Genomic DNA, 14,678 nt, shown 5'->3' on the forward strand with positions numbered 1-14,678 from the left:
ATACTTTCTTTCCCTTTGGTTAATCCTTAGAGGTATTTATAGCTTGTCATGTCACATACTTAGTCATCTTTTCTGTATGCTTCCCAAAGTCAGGTCGGATTCACCAAACGTTTTCCTTATTCTCTTTTTGTTACTATTATTTGCAATCTCTGCAATTAAACACTGTCTTTGGCATTTGTCTAAGGCCTAAAATGGCAAGCAATTCTCTAAATGTGAGCTCCCTGATGTGACAGAGCAAGAATAACTCCATCTCTGGGCTACATGTAACACTTCTATTTGTAAAAAGAAAAGGAGGACTTGTGGCACCTTAGAGACTAACCAATTTATTTGAGCATAAGCTTTCGTGAGCTACAGCTCACTTCATCAAATGCATTTAGTGGAAAATACAGTGGGGAGATTTATATACACAGAGAACATGAAACAATGGGTGTTATCATACACACTGTAAGGAGAGTGATCAGGTAAGGTGAGCTATTACCAGCAAGAGAGCAGGGGGGTGGGGGGGGACCTTTTGAAGTGATAATCAAGGTGGGCCATTTCTAGCAGTTGACAAGAACATCTGAGGAATGGGGTGGGGGTGAAGCATGGGGAAATAGTTTTACTTTGTGTAATGACCCATCCACTCCCAGTCTCTAGTCAAGCCTAAGTTAATTGTATCCAGTTTGCAAATTAATTCCAATTCAGCAGTCTCTCGTTGGAGTCTGTTTTTGAAGCTTTTTGTTGAAGAATTGCCACTTTTAGGTCTGTAATTGAGTGATCAAAGAGATTGAAGTGTTCTCCGACTGGTTTTTGAATGTTATAATTCTTGACATCTGATTTGTGTCCATTTATTCTTTTACGTAGAGACTGTCCAGTTTGGCCAATGTACATGGCAGAGGGGCATTGCTGGCACATGAAGGCATATATCACATTGGTGGATGGGCAGGTGAACAAGCCTCTGCTAGTGTGGCTGATGTGATTAGGCCCTATGATGGTGTCCCCTGAATAGATATGTGGACACTATTTATGTATTCTAATAGAGCATTCATGCTATCTGTGGTAGAATCACATTGCATGCTGGTTGTCAGTTTAGGGAATTACCACGCCTGCAGTAGGTCATATAAGTAAGTCATAGCTTTGCAACCAACCACCCTTTTTACATATTCCCAGTGCAATATCCATACATTTATCCTGATCAAACTACAATGTATTAACATACAACTGGATACAAACAGGTTAGAAGAAATCGGCAGAAATTAAGTATTTTCAGAAGTATCATCACCCCTAGCATTACATAGTGTACAAAGCGAGTAAATATGTTCTCTACAAACGTATGAACATAACGAGGACAGAACCGGGTGCTCTTCCTGTGTCATGCACAACCACCTGGAGAAACTGATTTGCTAACTGCAGTACAAGATCGCAGAAAATAATGCACACTCCCAGCGAAGAAAAGTTTTCCAGGTACAAAACTTTATCATTCCTATATTTGATGTGTTTGATGGAGCAATACCACCAACAAAATTTAATTTTAAAATAAAGGTGAAGGCATATTAAGTCATGGGACAAAAACTGAATCAAACGCACAGAGCGTTTTTCTGCACGTGCTTAAAAGTCCCTCTCAGGTGAACTGTCAGTGTTGACAGACCTATGGATTTTGTTCTGATTCTAAACTTTATCCACAGACATACCTACTTCACAGCTATTGTATGTCATTTTGAGCAAGGAACTGAAATTTGAAATAATTCTATACCTTTTAATAGTCTTAATTACTCTTAGGAATGGCGCAGACATTAGTGGAGCACTGTGATGTGCACTTTTGCACCACAAGAACACTCCTGTCCAGAACTATATGCAAATACTCAAACATGGACTTTCCATACTGCAGTAGTCACAGCCTGGAAAGTTATGCACTTGCCTAAGTCTGTGAGTTCGAGGATATACTTAGGAACGTTGAGCTCGCTGTTAGATCTTTGCCCCAGCTAAAAACAATGATGCGGTCCTGATCAATTTTTTTAGTGAGAATGTTTTTTTTCTTTCAAGTTTGTTTTTTAAGATAGGGTCACGTTTTGGACTCTACATTTTTATTATGTCCTTGTGATTTAAAAAACAAAACTCATATCTAAGCCTTTTTCATGGCAGCATGTAAGCATTGTAAGAAAGTGTAAGCATGAAGAAAGTGTTCTGCACCAAGTTGTAATAAAATTAAGCTACTTAAGATTCTTCCATCATTCCACCCTCAAACACCTCCATTAGCTCTGCATTCATGTCAAGAATATGGCATGATTTCAAAACTGCCATCATTTTTAGTCTCTTCCCTGGACTTCCTCACCGATTATCATAGACCTTGCCTCTCAGCTCCCGTCCCTGCTATCCCAACACTTGCTTCCATTCTCTTACTCCACCAAATCTAGCCACTGTTGGCACAAGAACTTTCTCCTCTACAGCTTCTGGTATTTGGAACAGTCTTAGTATATCGCTCCACCTCACTGACTCACCAGCTCACTACAATTCTCATTTAAATATGTACTGAGTAAAATTCTGACTCCTACTGTTATCAATGGAGCCATGATTTCACCCACTCTTTCTATCCATTGTGTTTACGCTGTGTCTCCCTCTGCTATTTATGATTAAACTCTGTTAATAAAGTTGCAACCTGAAACCAAAATATTTAATGACAAACATGCCAATTTTTTGCAGGCATCTAATTTTTATAATGGCACAATAAAAGCCAACATTTTATTAAATTGTAATTTAAGACAATTTTTACAGCAACACAGTTATGTCTGTGCTGTGCCATTTTTTTTTCTTTCACTTCATGGCAGTGAACATAATACAGCTTGCACCAACCACAGGTTTGCAGATGAAGTGCAAGCACATGAAACCTTTACTTGTCAGCTACAAATATTTTTAATAGATTTTTTTGCCCACTTTTTTTAAAGCACCTATCAATTTACCACTGCTCCCCTTGGCTGTGGGGCTCAGTTTGTATAAAAACAGCTAAATAAAATAAGGCTCCAATTCTGCCATAAGCAGTCCTCTACACCAAATTCCATTGAGTTCAATGAGGTTTCATGGGGGCACAGGTCTCTGTGACATTCAGCGACCAGAAATTTATCATGGTGTAAAGAGAGATTGGACATTCAAATGGAAAACAAGAATATCTAGAGTTATAATAGCTAATGCTAATAAATTTTGGAAGAGATACTAAACCTCATGCTTCAGGCATTAAACTAATCTTATTTAAGGGACAGATTATCCAACATCCATTTAATGCAAGGTTTCTTGCTCTTTCTTCTGAAGCATCTCACCATATCTAGTACCCGTCACAATCAGAGACAGGACTACATGATCTGGTCCAGGTCTGATCCAATATGGCACACTGGCTATGTATTCATCTGAAGCACACAGGAGAATCAGAGCTTAACGGTCCACAAGCATAGCAGCCTTCACTTAGATGATGATAGGATTCTTTTGTATTCACTTAATTTCCCTGAACACATAATAATACCTTAGTTCACTCTAAATATTCTTTGTTTTCCTCAAGAAAAAAAAAATTCTGATTATTTCAAGATCACCATTTGGCAATTTTTATTTTTCTGGGATCACCAGATTGCTGGTTTATAACGGGCCTAATTGCTGGGAGGTTTTTTGAATTGTGGCTCTTTTGTACCCAAAGATCACTTGATCTCCAGAAGAAGGAGAAAGAAACCTCAGAAACTTAAGTGCACATCTACAGGTAACTAGCCTGGCCACCAGTTCATGCAAAGTTGGTGGGGAAATATTTGTTTTGACAAAAATGATATAATCTCCCATCTATCATGATAGGAACGTCAGTGGAAATAAGCCATTTAATTTTAGGAAAAAAGACGCTGGAAGTGCTCATCACAAGCTTTGGACATCCTTTTAAAGTTTAACATCCACATTTTTAAAAACACACATCAAGTCATTTAAAATAACTGCCACTGCATCCCCAATCATAATAAAATCTGGGCCTAAAAACAAAGGTGTCCCATGCTAATAACTATCATCCCCGCCCCCAAATATTACAGAAAAAAGATGGATTTAGCACCCTGTGCAGAAAGCTAACATATCCAGGCTGAGGCAGAGCAAGATGGAAGAACGTTCCATGGACAACGGGCCCTTTCTGCAGAAAGGCCTGCCAGCAGCTCCGGCAGTTATATTCTGAAGGTAGGGTCGCCAGTTTTGGTTGAACGCATTCCTGGAGGTTTCATCGCACAACATACTCTGTAATTAGCTTAGTCTTTAATTCCTGGAAACTCCAGGACAATCCTGGAAGGTTGGCAACCCTGACCAAAGGAGCACCAATGCAATTACAGCAGCATGGCACCAGGGTTGTGGGGGGGAATCTTCCAGAGCGCTGCCAGTGCTGATGACAGCTGAGACATTTCTTCAAGCCCCAGCTCCTGGTGTCAAGTGATTTCCTGAGGCTCTCATGTTTCATTTCACTTTTTCTTTGTAACGGGTCAAGTCTTCAAGAGAAAAGCTTGAATACATGACCCAGGTGCAGCCTAAAGGCTCGGAAACCAGAGGCAAATAAAAGGAGCCTAAGGTTTATTTTAAAACCTCATGGTTTTAGGGCCCTGCCTTAGCATTTCCTAGCCCGTGGTGCAGCACTAGGGCTTTCAGGTGATCTGTCCCAACCCATTTAAGCCTTTAATCATCAAGGACCAACACCTGGGACTACCCACCCCACAAGGCCACCCCACAGCAGCTCCCACAGCAGGGGCTTTAGGGACTGCAAGCCCTCCCCACACTAGGCCAGGCAAAGGGGGGGGAGCCGCACCGGGGCTTGCAATAGGCACAGCAGGCAGGTAAGAACCCATCAGGTGATGGCTAGGAAGCCCCCCTGTGAAGGGAAAATAACCCAACCAGGGCTCCGCTAGCGGAACCGTAACGCCAGGGGCGGGATGCTGCTGCCCGGGGGCTGCACCCCGCCAGGCACTGCCGCCCGCGGGGGGGGCGCTAGAGAGCCAGCCCCCAGGCTGGGACAGGCGGAGCAGCCGCACCGCTGCCCAGGGGCTGTTTTGCAGCGTCCATACAGCCTGGGGACCCCCCCCTCGGGCCAGCGCGGGGTCTCACACGAGGTGGGGCTGCGCTCTCCCCTCCCCCACCCCCATGCACGCTAGCCGGGGAGCGAGCCTGACACTCGGGGCTCGCTCCACACGCAGGCGCCCATCGCACGGGCATCGCTGGCTGCAGCCTCCCACAGGCGGCTCTCCCTGCGCAGCTCAGCAGCGCCCCTAGCACCCGTCCGCGGCACGAGCCTTTCCTCCCCGCCCCCACCCGAGCAGCACCAGCAAAACACTCCAGCTTCGTATTCTCTCCCCAGCCCAGCACCTTCTGCTTTATATACCCTGCTAAAAATAGCCTGCTACTTAGCCCACCAATCAGGACTGAGCGAATTTCGAATCGCGCCAATAGCATGAGCCGTCACGGAGAGGCTTGGTCACGCCAGGAGGGGCCGAGATGCCTCCTGCAAGGCGATTGGGCTGATCTGACATCATTGCAACGCCGTGTAACGAGTTGTTGGAAGAGATTGGGCAGTGCTCCGAGCCGGCGTAATAGGATCACGAGGGGAGGGGAGGGAGGAGAGGAGAGGGAGGGGGAAAGAGGAGTGAGGAGGCGGAGGCTGTAGCTGTGACTGTGGCCAAGGAGAGCTTAGAACAGGGAAGTTTTGCAGGGGGTTACATTTGCAGTCAGCTCAGTGTTTGCAAATATTGTGCAGGCTCCTGAGCGAGTGTCCTCTGCGAACCACTGGAGAGGAGAGCAGCGGCAGGATTTGGAGACTTTGTTAATTGCTGTGCAATTACATTTTGCATGAACCTTTGCTTTTTTTTTTTGTTCCCAAGCTCTAAAAGGAATTAATATTTGTTTTTGTATTTTTTTTCTTCTCTGGAGTAAAGGGGGGGTTTGGAAGCAGACTATATATTGAGACACCCTCCCCCCCCCACACACATCTCCTCTACCCATAGAGGAGGCATCTGTGTTTTTGTAACCAGAATTGACTTTGTTGTTGCAATTTAGACATGGATGTTCTCCCAATGTGCAGCATATTCCAGGAACTCCAGATTGTGCATGACACTGGTTACTTCTCAGCTTTACCATCTCTGGAGGAATATTGGCAACAGGTAAACGAGGATGGTGGTGTTGTTGTTGTTTGTTTATTAAGCCACATTAAAGGATGAGCGGATCAAAATGCCAAAGTGTCATCCGGGCATTTGGGGAGAATGTAATGGAGATATTAACAAAAGTTTTGAAGCAGGTGTTTTGATAATTTTTTTTTAATTTTGAGGGTTTTTAAAATAAATGTATTTCTCAGTACAACTGAGTATCTCTTTTTTAATGCATTCCCCATTATGAAAGGGACTGTCAGTTAAGAAAAGAGAGGCCGATGTGTTTGAATGCGTTTTCTGGGTTGGTTGGTTTTTTGTTGTTGTTGTTTTGGCTCATCAAAAACAGCAACGACCAGAGTAAAATCCAAACTTCTGAGCTTTGCTTTCGCGTGATCCAGTGCAGTCCCTCACGAAAGTTTTATGCCTGTATCAGGTCCAAACTCTGCAGCTGGATCTTGTCATCTGAACTCCCCTCCCCCTTATTTGCCAAGAGTTGTTTTTCGCCCCATGGTGTATGGTGTGTTTTGGGGGTTTGTTTTGTTTTGGTAGGGGGGACGGGACAACTAGTTTTTGAAGACGTTGCTAACGTAAAGGATTCGCGAAGCTCTCAATCCCGGTTTACCTGCTGCCCTGGTTGTTGACTAGCAAAAAAATTATTTTTTTATTTTAATTTTTGCACAACCAGTGAGTTGTCAGTCATATGACACCGATCCTGTTTTGCTAATTGCCTCGAGTCTTAGTTTGGGAGGAGGAAGAACTGGGGCTTCTTGCCTTTAATGGACATGTCCCCCCGTCCCAGTAATTGGATTGCCTGAAATGAGATTGCCTTTGACATTTTTTGCATTGTCTTGCTTTTTATTGGAGGGGAGGGGGTTGTTTACTATGCTCCCTGCGGTAATGTTTGCTTTTAACAAATAAAATTACCAGATCAAATACTGCTTGTTTGTATGAAAGACAAGAAACGCTTCAGGAAGGTTGAAATCCAGAGTGTTACAACCGTCACATGCCTACTAATTGTATGCAATTCCTGTCCTGTCCGCCACCCCCACTCCCCCAAAAGAGGCAGCTTCAACAGTACGTGATTGAAATTGATCTCAGTAGTTTCCTTCAAGCATTTGGGATTTTGGCAAAGAGCCAGAACTGGTTTCCAGTAGCCTTCAGAGGCATTTAAATTCATAGAGAGCTTCATTTTGGTCCCCATTACTAATCTACATAATGAGAAATTTAAATTAGCCAGAAAAATATTAGTTTAACAAGAATTTAATAAATGCTCTTTCGTGTTTCCTTGGAGGATCAATACTTTGTTATGCTGTGTCTTAATGCCTTTTTAAAATGTGCGCTGCAAAACTGTTGTCTAGTGATAGGCAAAGACATAAATATGGATTGTGTGTGGCTTTTTCTTCCTCTTTCCTTCCATTTTTGACCACGCTATCAGCTTGATCATGACATGCGACCCAGTTCAGCTGAGTGGTGTTGGTGAGGGACCTCCATACCATAACAGAAACGTCCTTAGGTGGAGAGTTGGAGGGGTAATAATGTAGCATTTTGGATTGTCTGTGCTTGCAAGATTGTTTTGGGAGGGATAATCTTGGTCACATAAGTGCAGTTTTGAACAGAAACTTAGTAAGCAGGAACTGTCAGTAAGGGTAAATCCACTATGTAGTACTTCCACACGAACAACTAACTTATAGTGGAAAACAAAAACCCTTGGGCACAAAATTTCCTACCACTGTCTTCCCCTCAGAACAGCTAGAAAGTTTGAAATTGTAAAGAGCGAATGCTGATAGCTGCAGTTTAAATCACTTGGAAGATTCTCTCCCCCTCCCCCCCCTTTTTTTTTCTAATTACATGTCCCATTGCATGTATATTTGAACAGAGTACTTTCTTGGCTGATGGTCAGAATTTTAAAAGGAAGTCTCTTTTGGCATTACGTGAAAGAAATAGAGATGACTCATACAGTTGCACTCTTGGCCAGTAGATAAAGTTCTTGTTCATTGTGGGACTCCCAGCAGGACTTTAGAGTAATTTCCCTTTCTCCTTTACAATAGCACATTACTATTCTGGAACTTTTCCCCCTCCTTCTGTTATTGAAGTTCCTTATGTTATTCAGACCACTAATAGGAAGCAGCTAAAGTTATGTGGTGTGCACTTGGAATTGACATTCTTTGAAAGTCTAGTAGGTCGAGTTCTCACACACAGGAAATGGGTGGTTATCTGCAGTTCCATTGATGTCCCCTGAATACGGATTGTCTGCTACTTGCAGCCATACTAGAATGTGGCTTTGTTTTGTGACACAGCACTTGGGTTTTTAACTGCATGTCAGAGCATACAGTTGTATGCAGCGTTGTAGCTGTGCTTGGTCCCAGGATATTAGAGAGGTAAGTTTGGTCACTTTAGCCTTGTGTTTGTGTGAGAGTGATACAAAATGACTTGAAAAAATGAATAAAAGCCCATTAGAAAGTGTAAAGAAGCCTGATTAAAATGTGCTACATTTTATATTGATTTCAATACTAGCCTTCTTAAAATATGAATTTTGTGATGGGGATTACTTGTGGCACCTTAGAGACTAACCAATTTATTTGAGCATAAGCTTTCGTGAGCTACAGCTCACTTCATCGGATTTTACTGACTCATTAGAACACTATTTGGAAAATGTTGACTGACTTACACCTTTTCCTTAGTGTTTGTTCTCTTGCCCAGTTCTTGAAAACTTCAGTTACTTTTACTGCAACAATCACCTGGTTATGGCTGGAATCTCCTCTAATTTGTAAGGCACCTATCAATTTCAAATACCCCACTTTGTTGCATACTGTTTGAAATTTAAAGCTCAACTCTCCTTTTTTAAAACCATTTTGTAAAATCTTTTTCTTTTTCTTTTTCTTTTTTTGTAGACCTGTTTAGAGCTGGAACGATATCTTCAAAGTGAACCCTGCTATGTATCTGCATCTGAAATTAAATTTGATAGCCAAGAGGATCTCTGGACCAAAATTATTCTGGCACGTGAGAAAAAGGAGGAATCTGAACTGAAGAGTACATGTATTCCAAAAGAGGACAGTCCTAGTAGCCAGAACTTAGAGACCAACAGTTTGAATTCTGATGTAAGCAGTGAGTCTTCAGACAGCTCTGAGGAACTTTCACCTACTACTAAGTTTACCTCTGATCCTATAAGTGATGTTTTAGCCAATTCAGGAAACTTGAGTTCATCTGTCACTTCTACTCCCCCTTCTTCTCCTGAGTTGAGCAAGGAAACTTCCTCTCAGCTATGGAATTGTGTGCCCGGTGAACTGCATTCACCAGGTAAAATTCGTACCGGTACCATTGGAAAGACTGCAGAAAAAGGTACCCCAGTCAATGGTGACGCTTCACCGGATGGCCGGAGGCGTGTCCACAGGTGTCACTTCAATGGTTGCAGGAAAGTTTACACCAAAAGTTCACATCTGAAAGCACATCAGCGCACTCATACAGGTTAGTAACCTTGTGTCTGTTAGGAGTTGGAGACTACTGTAGGGAATACCCCGATGGCAGTGTTGTCATAACATTACATAATCACTGGGTGAAAGCCCAAGGTTGGGAAGATGATTCAGTTATACCAGAGGTTTACCAGAATGAAAGACCTCACTTCCTCATTCTTTTCATAAGCTGAGTTGAAGTCTCTTGAGTACAAAGATACTTGGGTGTAGTCTGCAAAAAGAAAAGGAGTACTTGTGGCACCTTAGAGACTAACCAATTTTTTGAGCATAAGCTTTTGTGAGCTACAGCTCACTTCATCGGATGTAGACTGGTCTTCTGTCACAGATGAATGGTTTCCATTTGCTAATTAGGTAGTGCTGAAGAAGTTGCACAATTATTTAATCTTTGAAAAACTCCTTAGGTAAATTAGACAACAGATCTACTTTGCTGACAATTTTAAAAACAAAAGTAAATTTGAGACTTTCTCACAAAAGTAGGGATTTCACATAATATAACTGGAAGTGGCGGTAGATGCTTTCATAGGAAGAAGTGTTACTGGACTCTTCTTCACCAAGGTCTATTAAGTTAATACAGGCAAGGCCTGTGGCTGTTAAGTATAAGTGCAAATGTGCACTGGTTGCATAATATTAAAAAAATACTTTTATGTGCAGTAGTTTAAGCAAAAATCTTAGAAGACCACACAATGTACCAGTCCTTCTGACATAAAACCAGATTGGATTTAGCAGTATGTATCACTTATTTCATGGTTTCACTTTAAAAAAAAAAAAAAACACTATAGCATTTTTATTACTCTGAAACGTAGATTTTAAAAAATCAATATATGAGATTGTCATGAAAGAGAGTAAAGTGGATAGGCATTCCAGGGCCTGCATTTTTTTATTTATTTATTTATTTTTTTTATGGTGGTAGTAGCTGGCACAGGTTTTTTTGTTGTTGTTTTTTAAGCATTAATATTCTACAGCCCTTGATGTCTGGAGTTAGAGATGTAGAGCAACTGGTTGGCTCACCAGTCACTGCTTAAGGAAAGGAGCAATGTTTTGCATCCTTAGTGTGCCAGTCAAGGGTTATTCTCCAGAAATGGCAAATGTTTTTCATGAGGTGAGGGAGAAGGGAGGAATGCAGAAGGACCGTACTCTGATCCTCCAGCTCAGCATTCCTAATTTTTTTCCATTTGTGGAAGTCATTTAGCTGACTCATATGCTCACATTCTGGTGTGGAAGTGAAATGAAACAAGGCACTTTCAAAAAAGAGGAAAGAACAATTTCCACTGAAATTCTTGCTCCTGAACAGACTGTAAATAACTGATAGCTACATAACTGTGGCAGAACTGTTGCCGTGGTTGTTTCGCGACTGGGACTATTTCTGTGAACTGCTGGTAGTATTTCCCTCAAATGTTAACTGAAATCAGCAGCGTTCAAACTGGTAATTGTGATTTTTTTTTTTTTTTCCTTGTTCTTCATCTAGTATATCTGGGTCAGCATGAAAAGGTTCCATTTTGTGCAGATAATCTGTGAGACAGTGGACTTTGAAGCAGTACAGTAACCTAATTATATCAGGTTTCAGAGTAGCAGCCGTGTTAGTCTGTATTCGCAAAAAGAAAAGGAGTACTTGTGGCACCTTGGAGACTAACCAATTTATTTGAGCGTGAGCTTCAGCTCACTTCATCGGATGCATTTAGTGGCAATGCAATGAATGCATTCGATGAAGTGAGCTGTAGCTCACGAAAGCTTATGCTCAAATAAATTGGTTAGTCTCTAAGGTGCCACAAGTACTCCTTTTCTTTTTGCTAATTATATCAGTGAATCAAAACATTTCTGGGCCAGATTCTGCCATCATGGCTCATCTTGACATGAAGTTAAGGGGACTACTCGTGGAGTAAGGTACTACTCTAGATGAACAAGGATGATAGTTTCTGGCCCTTAACTAGCTTTCTTTGGTTCCTATTCAATAGGTATTTATTAACATCTTTCAATTAGGGTGCCTTTTGTTTTAAACATGGTGATGTTACAGCTAAGTAAGAATCTTAATGATTCTTCAAGCTTCTGTCACCTACATTCTCAAAAACACTGAACTGTTCTGATTCAAAATGGGTATCCTTGTTTTTATATATAAAATTAATGAGACAATATTCATTGTTTGAGTGAAGTCATGGTTAATCTCCTAATATGCTTTATTTATAGGAGAAAAGCCTTACAGATGTTCATGGGAAGGGTGTGAGTGGCGTTTTGCAAGAAGTGATGAGTTAACCAGACACTTCAGAAAGCACACTGGTGCCAAGCCTTTTAAATGTAGTCACTGTGACAGGTATGTGAATTAAATTGAACTTTTTTTAAACAAAGTTATTTATAATGCTTGGTGAGAAGCAGGTCTAGGTGATATTTTTTGTTATAGAAGATTCATTCATAAAGAAACTGATGAACAAAATGCTTCAGTGAAAACTAATTCTATTCTCTTTTGGGGGACTATTACATTTTCACAATTAAAAACATCCTGTTGCATTAATGACCTGGAATGTAGCTTGAGTAATGCACATTAATGAAAATGGAGTAATGTGAAACCCAACTTTCCTTCCTTTTGCAGGTGTTTTTCCAGGTCTGACCACCTGGCCCTTCACATGAAGCGACACCTCTGAATGGGTCAAGAGGTGAATCCTGTGGGCTAAGCGGCTTCAAGGCTGAACAGCCTTGAAAGGAGGGATGCGTGTTCCAGCCAAAGCATGCCATTTTGCACCCTACCCAGTTGCCTCCAGGACCTCTCTTTCTTGAAGGTCTTTTGAGGGCTAATAAGTCACGTAAGAAACGGCATGGCAACCGTGGTGCGTGATGTTTGGGGTTTCCTGGACTCATACACTGGTACCTAACCTTCTGAGTGGCTCCTAAGCCTTTGCCGTGAGCATGTGCACTGAGAATGTTAATGATTGGGTGACTGTTTGTTACTGAGGATCTATTGATGACTGTATGCCGAGGCCCCTTTTTTTCTTGTGGTTGTTTTATAACTGTAAGAGGAAAAAAAGTAGTCTGAATGGTTTGTATGTGAGGGATATCCTGCAAGAGGGGACGACCACCAATCATTGCCAAGGGGTGGGGGGAGGGGTGTCTGCACCTTTTAGAGGGGAAAAATGGAGAGGAGAAGGAAAAGACACACACACAAAAAAGTCAGGACGCCAGAGTGGAGATGGGGGAGCCCCCCCCCTTTCCTGTATGAGAGGAGCTTTAGGTGTCTGATGCAGCTATTAAACGTGCAATGTGTCAAGTAGCTTGTTTTACTTGCTACAGAGCTCATTTGTAATCCATTGTATAAGCTGTGTATTTACAAATATAACACAACTATAACTTTTCATTATAATACAGAGGTTATTGCATGGTTCTGGGGAACTATATGCTTTTCCATTCTTTAATCAGGACTGCAGTTTTGATTCCAGTTAAGAGCAGCTAAAATACAATTGGTCTAATGTTACATAATGTATGGAACCTGAATAATTTTTTCGGTTGGGTGGATAAAACCACTATAGGTTAGAAACTGATTTTTCTCATGCAGCTAATTTTTCTCTTATTTATGCCTTGAGGACTAATTTCTGGTTTTCTAGCTGTTTAATGCACTGTTGACCTTAATAATGGTGCCTTATGCAAGTGACCTTCTCTTGCAGGGGGTCTTATACAGGGGTATGGGTGATGCATGCTTTATTAAGGCTCCTTTTTCACCTGGCATTGTACTGTATCAGATGTATAATGAGGGGGGTGGGAGGGGGCGGGAAAAAGGCTACTTCCAGGGTCCTCCTTCACAAAGACAAATATAGAGAAAAGTCCTTCATGTCAGTACAGTATTTGTTTAATTAGACAATTTGACTGTGTTACAGTATAATGCATACAGCAATTGAATACCTGACCAGTTCTGCCACCTTGAGACTTTTTTTATATTGACCTTGCACAACAATTGTGTATATACACACCCCAGCTGTACTTAATATGTAACAGTTTCATGCATATTAAAGATACAGAAGTATTAAAAGATGTATTTGCTTAAAAGGCACAAGTTTCACATCTATATATCTAGCTATCTGTTGGTAATACAGAAAGAAACTATAATACTTTTTTAAAGTGGACAGAAAAATTCTTGTGTGTGTATATTTGTGTGTACAGTCTGTGTATGTGTGTATATATAGATAATATATAAATATTTTTAAAGGAAAAAAAATTGGAACGTATAGCTAGAAAATACAACAGCCTGTGAAGATTCCCCCGCCCCCCGGGCTGTAAAGGAGGCAAAGAAATGAAAGATACAGCTATTAAAATCTAGCGTTTTTAGAGGCTTTACCTTTAGCATAACAGTTTACGAAAGGCTTTGTTGGCATTGAGTCCTCCTCAGACTGCTGACTGGCTTATGTAGTTATTGGCTTATCTGGAATAGCATATCTGTGGCCATTAAAATGGCACGGACTGAATATCCGCACACTAAAAGAATGCTAGCTGGGTTCAGATGACATAAACTCAGATTTTTGGCCTTCCAGTTTATTGGAGGATCTGAAAGGGAGCTAGTTACTGCAGGGGTTGAATTTTAATTTTTAAATAGTTCTGCTAAAATGAAGACATAAGGCTCTTTTCTCCCAGATTAGAAATAGTTTGTCCCAAAGTAGTAAACCTTTTTTTAAAAACAAGCTCACCATCACACTGATGCAGTTAACCATGTAATTTGGGGGGGGGGGGGGGGGTCTTGCTTACTATGCTACTATTTTGGCAGAACTTCCAGGAAATGAGTGTGTAGATAAGTGGTTTAAAAAAGAAAAGTATATGCAAATTATCTGGTTCTAAGGAACACACAGGCCTAAATTCTCATTTCATTTTTGTATTAAAATGCCTGAAAATGCACTTTTTTTTTTTTTTGGCAAAAACAAAACAACAAAAATCCCAGAAAATGGATTTACTCTTCTGTTTTTTAAAAAAAAATAATCCTTGTTTGCAGTGCTCTATGCTTAGCCATAATAATTCTGATAAGCAAGAAGGTAAATAAAAGTTTTAAAAAAACAAACAAACAACACTTGCACTGGCTTGTCTCAATTGTGAAATACCATCAGACTTGTTTGGATGGGGTGGG

The 14,678-nt window shown here is 41.1% G+C and overlaps 1 protein-coding gene across 1 annotated transcript; it reads left to right on the forward strand.

Annotated features, from left to right (window-relative positions):
* Positions 1-5,611: 5,611 nt before the first annotated feature.
* On the forward strand, positions 5,612-14,284 carry KLF6 (KLF transcription factor 6). Its single transcript, XM_074943423.1, has 4 exons — positions 5,612-6,131; positions 9,008-9,581; positions 11,768-11,891; positions 12,168-14,284. The coding sequence occupies exons 1-4, from the start codon at positions 6,030-6,032 to the stop codon at positions 12,217-12,219; spliced, it is 852 nt and encodes a 283-aa protein (XP_074799524.1). The 5' UTR covers positions 5,612-6,029; the 3' UTR covers positions 12,220-14,284.
* The last annotated feature ends 394 nt before the right edge of the window (positions 14,285-14,678 follow it).

Source organism: Natator depressus, chromosome 2, assembly GCF_965152275.1.
Source record: "Natator depressus isolate rNatDep1 chromosome 2, rNatDep2.hap1, whole genome shotgun sequence".
Lineage (NCBI taxonomy): Eukaryota > Metazoa > Chordata > Testudines > Cheloniidae > Natator > Natator depressus.

What these genes read in the sequence shown, in the direction of transcription:
- KLF6 (XM_074943423.1), top strand. Translation starts at nt 6,030, where the DNA reads ATGGATGTTCTCCCAATGTGCAGCATATTCCAGGAACTCCAGATTGTG. An exon ending in TGGAGGAATATTGGCAACAG is followed by an intron (nt 6,132 to 9,007) that starts GTAAACGAGGAT and finishes CTTTTTTTGTAG; the next exon opens with ACCTGTTTAGAGCTGGAACG. An exon ending in ACATCAGCGCACTCATACAG is followed by an intron (nt 9,582 to 11,767) that starts GTTAGTAACCTT and finishes CTTTATTTATAG; the next exon opens with GAGAAAAGCCTTACAGATGT.